Source organism: Larus michahellis, chromosome 6 (assembly GCF_964199755.1).
Source record: "Larus michahellis chromosome 6, bLarMic1.1, whole genome shotgun sequence".
NCBI classification, from domain to species: domain Eukaryota; kingdom Metazoa; phylum Chordata; class Aves; order Charadriiformes; family Laridae; genus Larus; species Larus michahellis.
Window position 1 is genome coordinate 9,150,323 of NC_133901.1, and position 18,774 is coordinate 9,169,096.

The 18,774-nt window shown below is 43.3% G+C and overlaps 1 protein-coding gene across 5 annotated transcripts in view; it reads left to right on the forward strand.

Annotated features, from left to right (window-relative positions):
• The window catches only part of VEPH1 (ventricular zone expressed PH domain containing 1), a 99,254-nt gene that overhangs the window by 52,118 nt on the left and 28,362 nt on the right, over positions 1-18,774 (forward strand). For all 5 annotated transcript variants that reach the window (XM_074592591.1, XM_074592589.1, XM_074592594.1 and 2 more), the window contains 2 exons: positions 3,239-3,448; positions 4,366-4,760. In XM_074592591.1, coding sequence (XP_074448692.1) covers positions 3,239-3,448; positions 4,366-4,760 — 605 coding nt within the window. The remainder of the gene's footprint in view (positions 1-3,238; positions 3,449-4,365; positions 4,761-18,774) is intronic.

Below are 18,774 nucleotides of genomic sequence, written 5' to 3' on the forward strand. Positions count from 1 at the left end.
CATGTCCCTTACCAGTGTCCGCCAGCGTCAGCTATGACAACGTTCTGGCCTCCCCCATTAGCACCCTGAGTGCAGAGGCTGCGGGTGAAGAGACAGAGGATGCAGCCTCCAGCTCCCTGTGGTACCTCAGCCTTGAACATTATCTGGCTGATGGTAGTTTCCATGATCATTCCTAGCAATATTTGGAAGCTCTTGATGGGCTTCCCAACTGTGAGCCAGAGGTTTTGAACTCACCATTGCTATCCACCACTTGCCTTCTTCAAACCCGCGCTTCCATCGTATTTGAGGAGGTGATTATGTCTGTACGTTAATGAACCACAAGGACCTGCACTTGATCCATTCGTGTTGCCTCCATCCACACACAGTCAAAGCCCTGGAAGCAATCCCATCTCGAGTGTATTTTTAGCAATTTCTATTTGTGTATGCTCTTTTTCCCATTTGAAGCACCTGACTGGTGGTGTTGATAATGGTGCTGGTGGTCTGGAGAAATGCTCTTCAAATTAATGCATCACTCTTGACTTGCTGACCTGTGTGTTTAGATCTCTTTCTACAGAGAATTTAAAAGCAGCGAAATGGTGATGAGCGTAGCATTATCTTCACAAGCCAGATTCTTATGATTTCTCAATAGGTTTGTGCATCCTTTTCCACTTGAAAACAGTCTGAGCATTGGTGTAAGCTGATCCTGCTCCAGCAACCTCAGCAATGTACCTAATGTCTCTTGCCAAGATTTCAAACAATAGTTTATTTTACTGTTGCTGGAAGGGGAGGCCAGCAGGACGGTCTGCCAGGCGTCCCGTTGGGTGTGGGGTGGAGGCTTCATTGAACATTTCGCTTGGGGTATGTGCTTTTGGCTTCCCGGGAATTGATGCGAGTGCAAAGCGGGTACACGTGAGAGCAAGTGGTCCCCTGGGGTTGAGCACTCTGCCTCTCTCCCACAGCGATTGCAGTCACTCTGAAATCTTGGGAACACGCAGGGTTTGAGGAGCAGTGGCAGCAATGAGCCCTGTATTTACTGACTTGCTGCTGCTTTACGTATGGCTAATAGGATTCATTAATACATTTCTTTAGCAGAAGCGTTTTCTTCTATTTCCTTTACAAAACCGTCAGAGGAGAATGCTGGACAAAAGGGTGCTGTTATAAAAGGCTATTTTTATTTCTAAATATCATCAAGGCTTGCTGGTTTGGGTCTGTCATTCATAAACCCCATCAGTCCATCAATCCCCTCTCTGTAGCCAGAGGGCTTTATATGTATATACGTATGTAACAGACATTTTCCTTAATGCTTAGTTCCCACAATGCGAGCAGTGTTGAGAATTATGTCGGAGTGGCAGCCTTCTAATAAATTAAATCTTGTCCCGCATCTCCAGAAAGATTTGGTGGTAAAGGTCATACCGAGGTTCTTTATTACAGAAGAATAATTTTTTTTTCAAAGTGTTCTGCAGTGTTAATGTATTATGAGATCTTGCCTAAATTAAAAACAAAACAAGACAAAACTTGCCAACTCCCCTGAGAAATATCCTGAACTGCCTTTATCAAAACAAATGAAAAAGTGCATTTTGTGATGCAGTATTTGTGGTTGGTTTTTTTAAAACATGCTTTTTTGTTTCCACAATTTGCAGTATTTTGGAGTTTTTAATAGACTTCCCGACTGTGAGCGTGACTCTGCTGCTTTGGAAGTGCTGTGTTAAAACTCTCACTTGTGGCTTTCCATACCCATATTTTACAGATTTAGTTATTCAGATGTTTGCTCATCGAGGAGAAAAAAAACAAACAAACAAACAAAAAAAAACAACAACAAAGAAATGGTCAGACACAAAATGCGCTTGTTTTAGAGCTATGGGTAGAGTTTAAAAAGTAAATACTATCAAATACCCCTTAATTCTCAAAGAGATTTCTCATTGTCTCTGTATTGCCTTCATGATTTTTTAGTCCAGTTACTCCATAGCTGCAGGAGTAAGATGGGGACATATAAATCCCTAGCAAAAGGCCGAAGAGCCTGAAGAAGAGGGGAAGGATCAACAGTGCTTTTGCCACAGTATGCTCTTGGTCCCCTGGGCAATTCAGTCCTGCTGCTGCATAAAGGCCAAGCAGCATCTTCAAGGGAGGGTGTGGATATCCGAGGTTTAGGTTTCTGGCAAATGGCCCACTGTTCGGAGGAGCTGAGTCTCGCCACAGGCCGCGAGTTGTGTAGGAACCCAGCAAACCGCGTTTCTGGGAGCCCTCTTTTGGGGAATCCAGCGCTCAGACTGAAAACCTTAATCTGAGAAACCTGGTTTTGGGCAGGGAAGCAGCTGCGCTTGGGGCAGGGTGTGACATCGGTCTGCCTCCCCTTGCCCTGGGTTGGGGTGGGGGGTGCTTTATCCCGGGACCCTTCTGTGGATGGTTGCCGCTGGGCCCTCTGGCTTTGGCTGGTAGCGATTACTGCCCCTGCGGCAGCCCTGCTGGGCCTCCGGTGAAGACAGTGTTTTTTCACTGGTCAGAAGATATTTTCATCACTAAAAAGCAAATTTTTACCCGCAGTTTATTGGACAGCAGATTTCTTTTTGTCCTTTAAGATTAAGGACAATTTATTTTAAAGTTACCTTTAAATTTTGCATAAGTTTACATATTCTAAGACTAACATAACAATCAAATTTAAAATAAAACAGCTTGTCCTGCAGTCCTACACGTTCATTTTAACTCTTCATTTTCTCTTTCCCTTTTGCTGAACTTCAGTCACATTGCTTAGAACTTTTCCTGAGCCTGTTTCTGTCCACGTGCTTGAGTTTTAAAAGATGTTTTTCTTACTCAAGAGTACAATAACTCGGTAGGAACTGCATGTACTTTTGTCAAATCCTTAAAACCGCAGACTTCTATAAACTGCAATTAGCTCTACTTTTGGTTTATGAAAATAATATAATAAGTCACTGTTTAGCAAGCTTGAGAAAATGGTTTAAGTTCCGGTGAAAAACTTTGCTATGGGGCTATGAGGGAAAGAGTCAGGGTTTGCTTCTGCAGACATAGCACGTGCAGTTTCTAATCCAGTGCTGTCAGAGATGTTCAGTGTTTCCGACCCATCTGACAGAGACATTGGTCTAGAAGATGTTTTTGAAAATGATTAATCAACCTCTAAGAGAATCTCTGCTGAAATGTAATTATTTTACCAGATATATAATACAGGTCACAGGCAGAAATGCAGCATCAGCATCACTATGAACACAGTGTGCCAGAGTTAAATCTCTGCTTTCTACTTCCTTAGGATGGAAAATGATACTGAAACAGAATCTCCTGTACCACTGGACGATTTAAAATCTGTGATGAATGGGAATGAAGAAGATGAAAAGCTTCAAGTTAAAATACAGGCTTTTGAAGAGAAAATAAATGTCGACAACAGTACTCCTGGCTCAGTGCGGAGATACAGTTTAGGCCAGGTTTCTAAAGAAGAAAGGAAGGATATGAGATTTAACAGGTATGGCTCTGTAAAATGTGTGAGTGGTTTTCATGAATATCAGTTTTGTAATAAAACTTTATCCAAACATTGAGAAATCGGCCCACTTGCATGATACCTATGGTCTAATTTTAACCAAGTCTCACATCCGTTATTTCAAAGGCTGGATAAAATCTTTCTAAATTATTTATTTAATCTCTTCTGTGCCCAAACACAGCACAAGGGATAGGAAAATATTTGCATACAGATATTACTAGAAAGGAAGATAGAGAGACATCTCCTGGGTGTTATTGCTAACAATGTATATCGAATGTTTGAATCCAATTTTGCCTGTGTGCTGTGCGAGATGAGTGTGACTCTCGCGGGACGCTGGGTGCGATAAGGGCTCAGGCAGCAACGTGTACCTGTGGTGGCCTTAGGCTGCCTGTGCACTGCAGCTCCACAGCAGGGGTTTTCTCTTCCTACTCCAGTATTTGCCCTTTCAGTCACTTCACTTCTACCTTTCTTACTCTTACGGAGGCTTAACTTCATCCTCAGCATATGGGTACGGGGCAACAAAGAACTGGAGGCTGAATCTTGGTTCAGTCGAATGGCTGCTGGATGGCATTTTTATGATGTGATCAATAAACATATACTCCAGTCCTGGGGTTATAAGTTTCTTGCACGTAGGTTGACTAGCTCCCTCCATGGCATGCAGATGTTGTGATATATGGATATTATTTAGTTTCATTTGCTTATTAAAGCCGTGGCTTTGAGTTTTGCTTTTGAAATGCATATTTACCAGAAGATACTTGCCGCAGGCTAAGCGAGCCCCATGTTCAGCCGTTCAGCTCTCTGAACCAGCTGCACAGAGGTAACTCAGAAGACCATGTGTTTGGGCGATTTTTGTGTCTTGCCTCTATTTCAAAACATTTTTCCTTTCCTTAATCGCCTTCCAGGTCCAAAAGCCTCGCTTTGCATGCAGTCCGCATGAAGGGGGTAAACTCAGAGAGTGGACAGGATGAGGAGAACGGGGAGATAACTGCTGGCATCTCCTTCACCGAGATCTACATTAGCCAAGACAATGACAAATTGCCTTTTACTGTTGATAGTGAAGCAATGCAGCTGGGAAATTCTTTGGTTTCTCACCAAAGTATCGATTACACAGAATCAGCAACTTTGCCAGAATCTGCTAAAGAAAAGGCCCTCGAGGGAAGCGCAGAGGCAGTGACGAGCCCCATGGAATACCAGGACAAGCTCTACTTGCACTTGAAGGAAAACCTGGGTAAAGTGAAAGCATATGTCATGGAGATGGGGAGGAAAATTCCTGTCCCCGATCAGTGTGTTATTGAAGGTAAGAGGTCTGAGCCTTTCCGATTATGAGAACTTTAACACTACACTGAAAGTCCTCTTGGGATTCAAACAAATGGGTCGCAAAGATCCTCTAGCACAGAGCTCATGGACGGAGAGGAACATTAGTTTTATAAAACAACGTCATTCACAAATTGCAGTGTTTTGAGATCTTCCAGGACTGTTCTTTTTTTCTTCAAGGACATAGTGCAGCCCTCGGCTACCCCAGGCTCCCATGAAGGTTAATGTGAGGGTTGCCTTTTGGCTGTCGTAGGGAACGAACCCTGAGACCTCTGGAAAAGGGCAGACCTGTCACACAGCTGAAGAGCTGTGGGTGCTAGCGAGGGCTGGCAATACCTCTGAGCATGTCTGCAGGGTGGGCAGGCAAGGAGAATGTCACCCAGCTCCAGGCTGTAAGTTGTGGAGCGGTGTTAAGTTGTGGGGAGTTGAGTGCAACAGAGCACACGTGCCATGGGTTGGACTCGGCCATGCAGGCATCTGGGTAGGCATGTGCTAATACTTAAGCCTCCTTCTTGGCCTGCCGGGTTGGGGTAGAGCAAATCTGTGTCTCCTTCCTTATTGTCATATTATTAAATCAGTTGACTCACAAGATACACCAGAAATGGAGCAGGTCAGGACCCTCAGGTCAGCACATTCCAGCCCAGAGGCAAAGCTCCTTGAAGGCGCAACAAAATGAGATCCCCAGTGCTTTGGGTTGGGTTGGATCCTATCTCACCGCTTCCCTGGGGTTGTTTAATGTTTTCTGCTTTCATCAAGGGTGGGTATTTGTTTTCAAGTGCAAGAAAGCTGGGTTTGTGAGACTGCGGGGGAGGCAGGCAATACACTTTGAGATGGATCTTTGATGCTCCTCTTTGAAGTAGGTAGGTTGGGTTGTGGGCCTCTCGCTTACACCGAGCAGCAGCCGCTCCCTTTACCGTGGTTTTGTGTGCACCTACCCACGTGCTGGTGGCCGTGAGCTATTTACAGCCCAACCCTTCAACGGGCCACCGTGATTCCAAAGTGTAGCTGACTTAATAAATTAAATTAATTTGCAGTCACTTAAAACATCATCTTCTAATACGATATAACCTCAGGTGTATTGAATATCAACTTTTGCTGATAAAATATTTGTTTGTTTACTTTTTCAGTGCTCAAGAAGTTGACAAGCAGTTTCCACTTGTAAAAGGGATATAACTATATATATTTTTAAAGCTTATGTTTCTGAAGAATTTCCTAAATATCTTAAATTCCAGGTTTACTATTTGAAATAGTTAGTTGGTAGAATTAATAATAAAACTTTTATTTCATAAAATTACAGTGGAAACATGAGAGTGAACAATCTGGCTTTTGAAGTGCTGAATGCTATGACCTTGCATTAATCAAATACAGTATGTTGAATACTTTTAAACATATTGCTCAGTTTTCTTTCTGAAGTACCTATTATGATATGTTCTAAGCATGTGACTATTTCTAAATTCATTCAAACTATTGTAATTTCCTGAAAATCCTCAACTAGCATTCTTAGGGAAATTCTTTGAGTAGGGACACATGTGCGAACAGGAGATTTATGTGACTCATTCTAAATATGTTGAAGAAATGCAGTCTGGATCATTATGCAAGGGACAGCTTTGTTAATATTTCAGATATTACATAAACCACTCCATCAAAAACCACAGAAGTTGCAGACTTCTGTGATTCCCAGACACTATAAAGGCCCATTCGAATGTGTCTGTGTTACTTTTCAAATAAGATTTTTGTAAAATAGTAAGAAAATATTAGAAAATATTAATATATATAGTTGGCTAATTTTATGTTGGTTATGTAGGAGTTTGTTGAACTGGAAATGTAATACGTAAATCAGGGAAAATATTAAAAGAAAGGCAATTTAGAGCAATTGCCTGTGAAACAGAGTACTTGATGGAAATAGTGGCAAAACATTGCAAGAAAATAGCACTGCAGTGTGCTAACACTGAAGAATGCAAATTTCCCCACATACCCGTTTTTTAGAGCCATGCCATTCCTGGGCTTTCAAGTGGCAGCTCACACACAGCTCAACAGAGCGTTAATGTCAGCTGTAAGAATTTTTAAGTAATAATGGGCCAAAATATGCTCACTTCACTGAAACAGAATTCAAAGCCCTGCTTGCATTTGTAATCAGGGAGATGTCTAACCTTCGGGTAGACTGTCTGTCAACGTGGGGAATTCCTTATTGCTTAAAACCGAGGCTGGGTGGCATCCCCGAAAGGATGCTGTGATGACATACCAGTGAGGACAGAAGCAGCTTGCATGCCTTTGGGGACATCCAGAATCAGCGTGCGTGGCCCTTGCCAGGTCTGGGGCACGAATACCAAGAGCAGTAGGAACGAAAGCAGGAGGCTGCCAAGGTTTTCCTAATACAGAGTCACTGCCTTGTAGAATGGCAGAGGACATTCAGTTCAGTGTTCAACAGCTGAGAAAAAAGCAAATGGACAAGAGAAGAACTGGGAGTGGTGGCTCACTGTCTGTCCTGGTACAGGTGCTAGAGAATATGTAATGAAGTTGTCAGGAAGCAAATTCAAAATACACAAAATAGGGACCTCTTAACACATAATTAGATAAACATAATCAAATGCCTGAACTGTTTGCTACAGTACGTTATGTATGCTGAAAGGGTACCTGGTTTCAAAAGTGATTGGGTAAATTCATGGATTAGAGCCGTTCAAGGGTTATCAAAATAATACCAGCCCTGACTCTGGAAATGCTGGAGCCACTGATGGAGGTACCAGGAGAGCAGGAGGGAAATTACTGCTGTGTACTTGTTCTGTTCTTGTGCTCCTTACTTACAGCTCTTATTCGCCCTTTGTAAGCTAATACCTGGGTAAGGTACTGGTGGGACTTTCCGACTTGAATTAGAATTGCCATTTCAACATCCCTCGAATGGACAAAAATAAGTAGGAGAAAACTGAAGGAGGACTTGATAACAGTTTTTAGCTACGTGCAAGACAGTTAAGGGAACAGCCCATGCTGGGCAAGGCAAGAAATAATGAGATTAAATAACACCAATGAAAATCATTCGGCTTGAAAGTAGAAAAAGCTCTCTAGCTCTTGCTGGCAGAGGAGGTTGTGGAGGTTAAAAGCAGGTTAAAGAAACCTGAAAGCTGGCTTAGGCAAGGCAGGGCTGTGAGGTTTGACAGATCTGAAGAAGTGTTGGTGGTCCCTAAAACATTTCTATTTTTTCTACGTACATCAGTTGGATTAATATAAGATTTTGTTTCTTCCGAAGCTTGCCTTACACCATCAGCCAGCTGTGCTGCCACAACTCCAACATCATAGGCACTCTTGACTCTGAGTGTGGGCAAGGGGGCAGATCTGGTGACCACTCCAGGTCCAGTGTCTCTGATTGCATCCCCTGCTCTATAACATTGTCCATGATTTGCAAATTTTCTTTTTTGCTATTGATTCAGGTATTTGCTGTGTAGGTATTAGCCCTCACAAAATATTTTTGCTTTACAGGGTGTGGTTTTTTCAGTCTCCTTGTTGAGTTATAACCTCATTTGATTTATACTGTATGTCAAAATTTACGTAATATTAACTTGAGTGACTTTACAGCTGTGAAAGGGATACTGGTTAAGAAATGTAAGGGTGGATCCATGGTCAGTCTGTGACAGTTAATTTGAAGCTGTCTCCTATAAATATTGAAAGCTTGACATGTCCTCAGCTCTGTTACCTCATTTAGTATTTGCTATTTTGGGTTTCATGTGCTTCAGGCAGAGAAGAGCTGTGAATTGGGTGATGATCCTACAGCAGAGGCAGGGTTAAGACTGGGCTGTTGGCCAGAATGTCTTAGTATAAGAAAATGGTCAAGTTGAGGGTGTTTTGAAGAACAGACAAGCTACAACAGCTACCAAATGCATGTGTGTATGTGCATAAGTGAATCTTTTGGAACTAACACTGCCATCAGATAGGGGATTTAAGGTGGGGCAGAAAGAAGGCATACAAAACCACAAAAAATCCATTTATTTTAGCTCGTTTCAGTTCGAGGCTGATGGTTTGGTTCAGTTCCTGATTAGTGTGGATGACTTTACCCAGATTCACATCTCTGCCATACCTTAAGCAATTTGAAGCATTCTTTTATGTCATGTTGATCACTTTAATCCTCTTAATCCTGTGGATCTTTTCCTAAACAAAAAATTAGAATGCTACCCTATTTGTCAGGCGCTTTAGCTTTCATGGAGCTAGGCAAAGTAGTTTGCATCAGCCCATATTTTTCCAGATGGTTGGTCATCTTATATCTTACAGATACATCCAGGATCTTGCAGATGGCAGTGGCCCATACTTGTGCATCTATAATTTCCTGAATGCTCCCGAGTTTCATTATTGCTTTTCAGCGTACACTGGGCAGAATATCTGCTACCTCGGTGTGGCCGCGGTCTCAGTGATTAAGAAGATTGCCCCATCCCTGCAGGTGTTCAAGGACAGGTTGGATGGGGCTTTGAGCAACCTGGTCTAGTGGGAGGTGTCCCTGCCCAGGGCGGGGGAGTGGAACTGGGTGGTCTTTAAGGTCCCTTCCAACCCAAACCATTCTGTGATTCTATGAACAACAAGAGCCTGTGTCTGAGATCCCCACGTTGCATTTGCAGTTTCACCACTGGCTGCAGTAGGTGCTCTCTGAAAATTCCTTCAGCCTTTCTGTTTTCCTAGGTCTCGTGTACCCATCAGGGCAGGTAGGGCTGGCAATGGTTTGAGTAGGCTGCTTTGAAAGGCTTAAGTGAAAGGTGACATTCCTGTTTTACCTGGTTTAGCCCCGATTACCCCTGCACGCAGCAGAGGGTTCTTGAGCAGCTGGCAGGCTCCACCTGCTCTAGCCTCACTGGGTCTCACCTTGAACTCTGCGTGTTGGACGATTATGGACTTACTTTTCTTGTTTCCCAGACTCGTTGGGATGGTGGATCAAATGCATGGCCATGTGCATCCTGCCTCTGAGAGTGGCTGGTGTCAGATGGTTCCCAGACACAAGCCTGTATGACTGCTGGATTTGCTTATAACTTGAGGGCAGGTCCTTGTTTTCCACTCTAGTTCTACTTGCTCTTTAGATAATTGGGATAAAAATGCCACCGTTAATGGCTACAGCTCGGAGCATTGAGTGTCAAGTGAGCTGTTGGAAAGAAGGCATTTGATAATATATGTGTGTAGAGGATACTGAAGGGATTTGCACATCTCCAGCCTGCCTAGCCTCCTTTTTAAAAGGATAGAGCCCAGGGAGATCTAGTGCATCGTTCCATCCTTGGTCACTGAAGCCACATTCAAAGTGCAGAGCCATCCAATGAAAAATATTATAACCATTTTATATAGTAGTAAGTCACTCCTGGCTCCTCGGTGCCCTACAGGAGGAAATGCAAACAGCAAACATTCTAAGGGATTAATGACAGAATGCTGAAAAGGGAGGAGGCGGCAGGGGAAACAGGTTGCAGTACACTGGCCCTAAATCTGGTTGTTATTATGTTTTATGCTGTACTGAGAGATAATCGGTACCATATGATGGTGTAGATGGAAAAGCTCATTGCTCCCCTGCAGTGTTCGCCCCTGCACCAGTCTGATAAATTCCAGCATTCCATAAGCCAAACGTTGATTTGGAACAGATGGACCTCTGCTTCTTCGGTGGGACCACAAAGTTGCATAGGTTCAGGCCAGTGTTTCCAGAGATCAGCTCTGCTGCTGCTAGGCCAAAAAAAATATTAGTTGGCATTTTATTCTACAGGACTGGTATTTCAAATGCATCCCAAATGTGAGGGCTGGCAGTGAGAATGGAAGTGCTAACTCACAGGATAGCCATCGCGCTCACCATGATCTGCGTTGTCAGACCACGGAGAAACCCCTGGCCCAACGGGGAGCATAATAGGAACATGAACACTCTCATAACTTGCTGCCCTCACATACGTGATAATAGCAAATCATGTGTGCTTTACACCTAATCTGGAAGCATCAGGTTAAACAGGCTGGTCTCCAGATGCGCTTTACCTAGTAGTTGGGAGATTCCTGTTGGGGTGGTGTTATCACTTTCCTGGGGGGAAAGCCAAACCAGAGGACTTGGAATGAGTCCAGAGGAGGCCACGAAGATGATCAGAGGGCTGGAGCACCTCTGCTATGAAGACAGTCTGAGAGAGCTGGGGTTGTTCAACCTGGAGAAGAGAAGGCTCTGGGGAGACCTTATAGCAGCTTTCCAGTATCTAAAGGGGGCCTACAAGAAAGCTGGAGAGGTACTTTTTACAAGGGCACGTAGTAATAGGACGAGGGGTAATGGCTTCAAACTGGAAGAGGGTAGATTTAGATTAGATATCAGGAAGAAATTTTTCACTATGGGGGTGGTGAGACCCTGTCCCAGGTTGCCCAGAGAAGCTGTGGCTGCCCCATCCCTGGAGGGGTTCAAGGCCAGGCTGGATGGGGCTTGGAGCAACCTGGTCTGGTGGGAGGTGGCCCTGCCCAGGGCAGGGGGGTGGAACTGGATGGTCTTTAAGGTCCCTTCCAACCTAAATCATTCTATGACTTTGACTTCTGAGCTTCTGTGTTGGGCCAGGACAGGCCTAATACAGGCAGTGGAAAGGTAAATGTGCTTTTGCTTATGAAGATGGGACAATGTGGCAAAAATATTTTGCTGTTTTACCTTCCCAAATGACATAAGCTTTTCCTTGCCCCAATGGTAAAGGGAAGGAAGATAGAGGGGTTTATAAAGCTAAGTTAATCTGTATGTTTTCAAATGTGGCTTTCGCCACTCAGATTTGGACTCCGTGTATTGAGTGCATTGTGGCGGCTGTTCAGACCCCATTGTGGTCATGCCCTCTTCATTAATTTTTGTGTAACTTAGTGGAGGTGAAATCTGTTGGATTGTGTTATGGCATGCATGCAAAGCTAGTAGTGTTAAAAAAAAAATTTAAAGTGGCATTTCTTGAAGCTGGTTGCTTTAAAAATTACTCTTTTCTCCTATAAACGTATTTGTTGTTTGCATTCTTATTTGTAATCCAGACTGAAGAGATCAGGCAAAGGAAACTGAGGAAGCTGAAAAAGGCTTAAAACTGAAATTTAAAAAGTTGTATCCATTTCTTATTCCCTGGTTTCATGTTTATGGGTGGGTTTGATTCTATTTGGGAAATTTATGAACATACTTTTACTCCTGTTAACAGATTTTATTTAATAGTAAAGGATTACCAATGTAAACCAAATAATGTATTAATTGTTCCCAGAACCAATGACTCTGTACCTACTTGCCTATGGCCCTCCTGGTTTAGCCCAGCATATTAAGCTGGGATAAACAGCAATTAACAACTCTACTGACATTCTTCTGGTTATATTTTGTTCTTTTCCCCCAGGAACAACTACTTAGTAGTGAACTTCAAAATTGCAACATATATTCTCTTATTTCCTTTAGGAAAAACAAGTTGTTGCTTATTCTCTTGCTAGAAGTTTGAGACTTGCCAAGACGTGATGAAGAATGTTTCTTGACTGGAGGAGTGTTTCCTTGGGATCTTGATCAGTCTCTGCCATCTGGGGCATTTGGTGATTATGTGGGGTTGTTTTGTGCCTTGCATTGCCTTTCACATACATGGTCTTCATGTTTTAAAATCCTTTCCTTGTGTTACTTGGACTCTCCTTCCAAGCCAAGACAAAGTCAGGCTGAGGAAGGAGAAGAATTCATCCTTCTTCATGGAGAAGATGTGCCCAAGCATTAGCAGCTGCTGCTGCTGGGGGTGCAGGAGAGCAGGATGCAGGCATAGCCGGGTACGATGCCCGGGGGAGGCTGAGATGAGGAGCTGCTTGAGTGGAGCAGTGGACAGAGCTCTAAAATATCTCAGCTTAGGTTTGCTATTAGGCCCTCGTCAATAGGGATAATTCATAGTAACTGGATAAAACAAGGAATTGTTCTGTCTGTTCAGTGTGTCGCCCCAGGTACTCAGCAGCAGTAGGGATATGCTGCTAATGAGATGAAGCAGAGCTATGAAACTTTTTCCTTTGCTGAGTTAACCAAGCTGGTGTTTCGCCTAAACAAAACTTTCATCAACATACACACAGACTTCTCACCTAATAAACCTGCTTCGCACCAGAGCGGGCTGGCCTCTCCTGGAGCCGGGGGTAGATCCAGGCTGGCCACCTTTCCACCTGGATGTGGGGGCACAGGCTGACATCCCAAGTGCTGAGAAATTGGTTTCTCTGCCGTTACCAAAGGGAGTGCTGACAAGACGTACAAAATGTGCTGTAATGCTCTCTGAGAAAGTCGGAGCGTGGCTCAGCCGACAGCAGTTCACGTGTCCATGAGAAGCTAATTTTTCATGCAAATAATACAGCAGCAGCACGGCTATGGGGGTGACTGGTGTTCAGACCAGGGCGGTGTGTGCGTTTACCCGTGACTGCCCGTACTAAGCCAACACCACAATGAAGACATACCTGGTGTCGTATTGTCTTGTCCCTGAACTGTCCCTTTCCTCCTCGTGCAGCGTCTTTTGACATGTTGACATGTACAAGGGATTTTCCTGGTCCAAGCAAAACAATCATATCCATCGTCCAGCTCCAAGAGCTAGCACTCTTAAATAGTTGTAAGCCAAGTCTGTCTCTGGGGTTTTGTTTCTTTTCTTTTCGTTTTTCCAGTCAAAGCCTCTATGAGCTCATGCACTGTAGAAGTGCTATGAGAGTCACAGTTCTAGTGGTTGAAATGGCGTTTCCATAAATCCTAATTTAGGTCAGGTGGGACAGGTTACTCAGTGAAATAGAAGTTGGCACGAACACCCTGCTTCAAATTTGCGTTCTGCATTTAGAAGCGACAGTAGTTTTTAAAGTACAAAACTGGTTCTAGAGTCTATAAATGTGTAGCTTAAATGTGACCAATGTAATAGGCTTAATGTCCTCAGGGAAATTAGTTAATTTTTTCCTTCCTCTCTCCCTTACGTACTTTCTACCAATTATTTTAAAGAGTTGCAGATCCATCTTTGCCATAATTTGGACTTCGTTGCTTTAAATCACATTAAAAGGACCTTTAGTCAATACTGGATTACCGGCACTCACCAAGATGTGCCATGTGCTGGGGGAACTGTTGCAGAGCAAGTAGGTTTTGTTGAGAGGAATCTCCTGCGTGTTGTATCTTACTGATATCTGGAAAGTTTCTTGGGGCTAAATTAATCTTTCCTTACCAGGAAAAGTCAGGGTGAGTGGTTACATGTTTCCACACAGGGAATTACACAGAGATTCAGGGAACTAAGTTGTCTCCACCTTCATAGGCTGAGACTGGTTTCTTTTCACCTTCAAAGCTTTTTTGTTAACTCAAGCCTGCAAGTGATTTATTTCTATTCTTTATAGCAAAAATGTTTATATGCTCCCCTTTCCCAGCTAAACCTACAGACCTGATCCCTGCTCGCTCATCAGATTCCCCTTTGTCAGCCGCTGTGCGTTGCCAAGTGCAAAAGCAGTGACTTGTTTTCCCTAGAAATGACTGCCTTCAAGTCTCGCTGGTGTGAACAGGTCTTACTATGTCGTATTATCTCTGCTTTAACTCCTCTGAAATCTATTGGGATTGCACAAGGTTGATATTTGGTTTGTAGTGTTTTATATAACTTGCAATGATGGACTGGGAAAAGTATGCAACCGAGCTGACCTAAAACTCAGCCAACTGATGTGTTTTAGGAAAGCCAAAAATGTATCTTCATAAGCTACATAACATACTGAGTCCTTAAGTATATGCAATTTGTAAATACTACAGTGATTTTTAAAAGCACCTTTTTCATACTCTGTTAGAGCGCGTCTGAGCACAAGTATGAGCACAGACGTGTTACACGCATGCTTTGCTCCTAAATGATCCTGGCACACTTTTAACTTTTAACTACCACAAGGTAGAGCAAAAATGACCTCCTGTGATGGACGTTTTGAGGTTTAAATAATAGTCCTTTGGGATCCTTGAATATAATATTATAGAAGTGCAATACTGTACTAGAAATATAAAAACCCGTGGTGAATGATGTTGTTCTGCTACAGTGGGATACTGTGCATAGACCCTGAATCAAAATTGCTACGTGAGAGGGAAAATACTTGTAAAGAGTAATATTGTCACTTCTAGAAACTCTCAGTGCTTTGCTTTGCCTTCTTGAAAATGAAAATGTAGCATACAAAAGTTAGTGCCTAGCAACAGCTGGGTGTTAAGATAACACTTGCCATATAAAATACAGACATTTTTGGGGGATATTTTGAGCACAACAGGCTCTGATAACCTGTTGAATAAAATTTACATCATCTGCAATGTTTTTATATGGGAGGTAGTACAAGAGAACTCTACTGCCATGGTTACATTTGAATAAAAGTTTAAACCTATTTTATTATTCGCGATGCTAGAAAGGGAAAGCTGCAGCGGTTAAAAATCTCTGACAACTTTGGCCAGACACTTGAGCGCTTGGTTGCTTGTGAGCAGAAGGGTACGTTCCTGGGTGGGAAGTGCTGCCGTGGGCAGGGCCGCAGGAAGGCAGGGCTTTCAGTTCTGCTCCTTCACCTTTGGTGGACGCTGTCAAAATTTGGAAAACTAGGACTCAACCTATGTGACTGTTACAATTCAGTTTTTTAGCTAGAGGTCTGTCTCTGTGCGGCAGTTAGTGACACAACAGGCCACTGGTTGTTCTGCAGCGTGTGGTACGTCCAGTGTGCCAATCTCACGTGCTGTGGGTCAGTCTCTGATGCTATTAATTAAAATGAGCAGGATTTTGTTTTTGTTTTTTTTCCATTTTATGAAATGCACAATGTAGATATTTTGCTGGCATGTCATTTTTTTGAAAATCTGCCCAGCTTCATGCACCCAAATGACAAGAAACTCATTTTGCCTTGCCTATCTATTTACAGGTCTCCTGTGACCATAAAAATGAATTCCCGTGGTATTGGCATGATGGTTTGCGCTTGAGCAAAATGCAATGTAACAGTGCTAGAAATGGATCAGGGTCATCTTAGTCCTCATCAGAATAGGTTTATTATTTAAATACCACTTTCCACTGACTTTGGAATAACTGAGATTAGCTGTTACATGTTAAAACTGGTAGTTCGTTGCAAACCATTGAAAAACACATGTAGTAAACGGCCTTGTCAGATATTGCCAAATTCAGAATATCAAATGTAGCAGAAATAGCTATGAGTAATCGCTCCTCTCATACCAAAGGTTTGAAGGTTGTCTGAGTAGGAGGCTTTTATCGGTTGATATTAACAAATGAATGCTGCTTTTTTCCAGGAACTAACTTTTTGCTCAGCCAGCATGGACTCCAGCGCTTCAGCTGACATTTATTTTGGCATGTATTATCAGCCTCAGAATTTTTCTCTGTGTCATCCACAATGTCTTGCTAAGCAATTTGTTAGGGTCTTGTGTCTCTCTGTATATCCTATGCAATTTTTTGGTCCGCAGCAACAAACCTCCTTCACAATCCCATCAAACGCAATCCCACCTAACACTGAGCACCCTTTCTTAATTGCTAACCAGGAGCTGGTGTCCTGGAGCTCTGCCACCCCCTGCTCGCAGCCACAATCACTTCTGTGGGAAGCCCAGGTGGGGTTCGATCGGCTTGATGTGGACCTACTGTGGGTGACATGAAAGCTAGCTCTGGACTCTGTTGCCTTGGTTGTTTAATGCACTCCAGTGTTTGCCTGCAGCCTTTAAATGCCTCCCAAGTTTCTTGTCAATTCATACATTTGTAACTGAAAAAATTAACCGCCGTACTCACTGGAGAGGAAGGCATTGACTGCCAGCTCCTTTTTGCAATGGCAGTACATGGTTTATGGTCACTTTTAGCTCAGAGTAATTTCCTATAATGAAGCATTAAACTTTTCACATACATGGACCAAGGCCAAACCTCTACTTCTGGTTGAGTATTTTGTTAGCATCTGTGATGCATGAACCAGGGGTCTTTAGTTTGGACCATGCCGTTGGAAGAGCATTCTGTTCAACAGTCTCCTTGGAGACATCATTTAGTTTTGTGCTGTAATATGTCCCAGTATTTAAGGTCGCTCTAATTAACCCCTTCAGTTTCTCAAGCTCCTCTTTATATTGGATGTGAATACTGGCAGGTTACTGGTTTGGGTAATTAGATTAAACTCAAATTTGCCCCACAGCTACAAATCCAAGAGTAGGGGATTTTATGCCCCATCTTTTTCACACTAAGGTGAGTGTGTTGCTTATGGGCATGATGTACCTGTGATCTGCAGCTAAGTTAGTTTTCTTTTCAGAACTGTTATCTCAGTTTAGCAGCACTTGCATCTTTGTTGGTTTAACTTTAAGCCCTGGCTTTCTCCTGCTGAAAGCTTATGGTCATACATTTCTAATATCGTCCCACTGTAGATCTTAGAGTATGTTCATGCTCAGGCAATAGACATGACCCAAGCAACACTTCCACATTCCACAGGATTTAGTCAGTGTGCACAAATCAGTATTGTCTTCTTCAAAGAGCAGCCTACAAATGCCCAATGCTTGGAACCAAGCCACCACTTCATATGGATTCTTCCCTTCTTCGAGGTAACATTCTCCTGAAATATATATATTTTTTTTCCAGGCCTACACAAGAGGAAAGAGTGCCATATTTCCTAACACCAACAAGTGTGCCTCTTTTTTTGGTATGCTCAGTAAGTCCAAGAGCATTGCCCCCACTTTAGCTTCTCTTTCCATTGCTGTCTCAGAGCAAAGGAAATATCTTCAGAATTGTCCTCTGCTAAATGCACTCCTCGGAGACAAATAGAGACAGGTTTTCTTGTTGGCTCACCCATGGATTAGGAGAGCCAGGGCTGGTGTAGGTCCTTCCTCCTGTCTCTTTGGAGGGGAGTGATCCACATGGGGTCCTGTGCAGCTCAACATCATTTTGGCTTGGTTCATGAACTCCCTGTCTAGGAGGAAAGCTCACTGGCTGGTCTGATCCTCTGACCTCCTGGTGCTTGTGGCTTTTCTTCTGCTTTCAATATTGCTCCTTCTGGCCCCATACTGGTTTATGCACCTGCCTATGATTAAAGATTAATGAACACCCCATTGGTTTCCAGATAATCCAAGCTTCATCTGCTGTAATGTTGCTGATTATACCATGCAAGTGTTCCTGTGAGGAAGGAGTGCTGTTGTCATCCCTTTCTCTACAGTCAGTACAATCTGGTTTGGTTCTTGTGCTCCCTTCCAAACATTATACATTGCCTTGTTTGTGTTTCCCCACAGTATGTGTTGTGACTCTACTGGGTTTTGTGGAGCCTAACTTTAATCTTCCCATGCCTTTACATCTCAGATCTCTTCTCCTGTGCTACAGTGGAGTCTCAGTGAGCTCTGCAGTCCCGACTTGACACTGGTGACTTCCTTTTCTTGGCAAATTCAAGCAGCTTTGTCAAAGAATAATAAAGTGGTTTCCACTTGCCAGCTTCTGAAGTTTTTTCTCCCAGCCTAACAGCCATCTGGCCTCTCTGTAGCATCTTAGGCAGGTTCCAACATCTCAGTTTTGAATTTTCTGCATCTTTAGTGACAACCTGATCCATTGATACTTTTGCTCAAGGGACCCATCCTTTTGTACCTCTGGTAAACTCATTCCTCATATGTGGTGTTTTTATGTGAAATACAGAATTTGTTACATTTCTCTTCTATGCTTTCACATCTTGATTAAACGAAAATTGTTAAAACCAAGTATTTCAAGATGGTCTGTTGTTGGACAGATAGGCTGCCTTCTGAGATCAGTTGTCCGTGTGGCTGGTGCTCATTGGCAGTAGATCTAGATGGCTGTGCTGTTTAAACTGTCTCCCATTAGCCACATTTTCTAGAAAGTTAGGACTCATTTTTCCAGTTAGGGTATTTTCTTACAGCATTTTATTCCTGCACCTTCACTGTTCGGTGACTCACAAGGATAGCATGTGACTCTGAGTAACACTCCCGGCGCAGCTGGGCCGTGTCAGCCCCCTCAACTGCCTGACTCATCTGTGGACGCTGCAGGCGAGACCTGGCTGGCTGACACCGCGGGAGCCTGCGCTGCTCTCTCTTCTCCTTGAAACCACTTTGGCTCTGCCCCTGC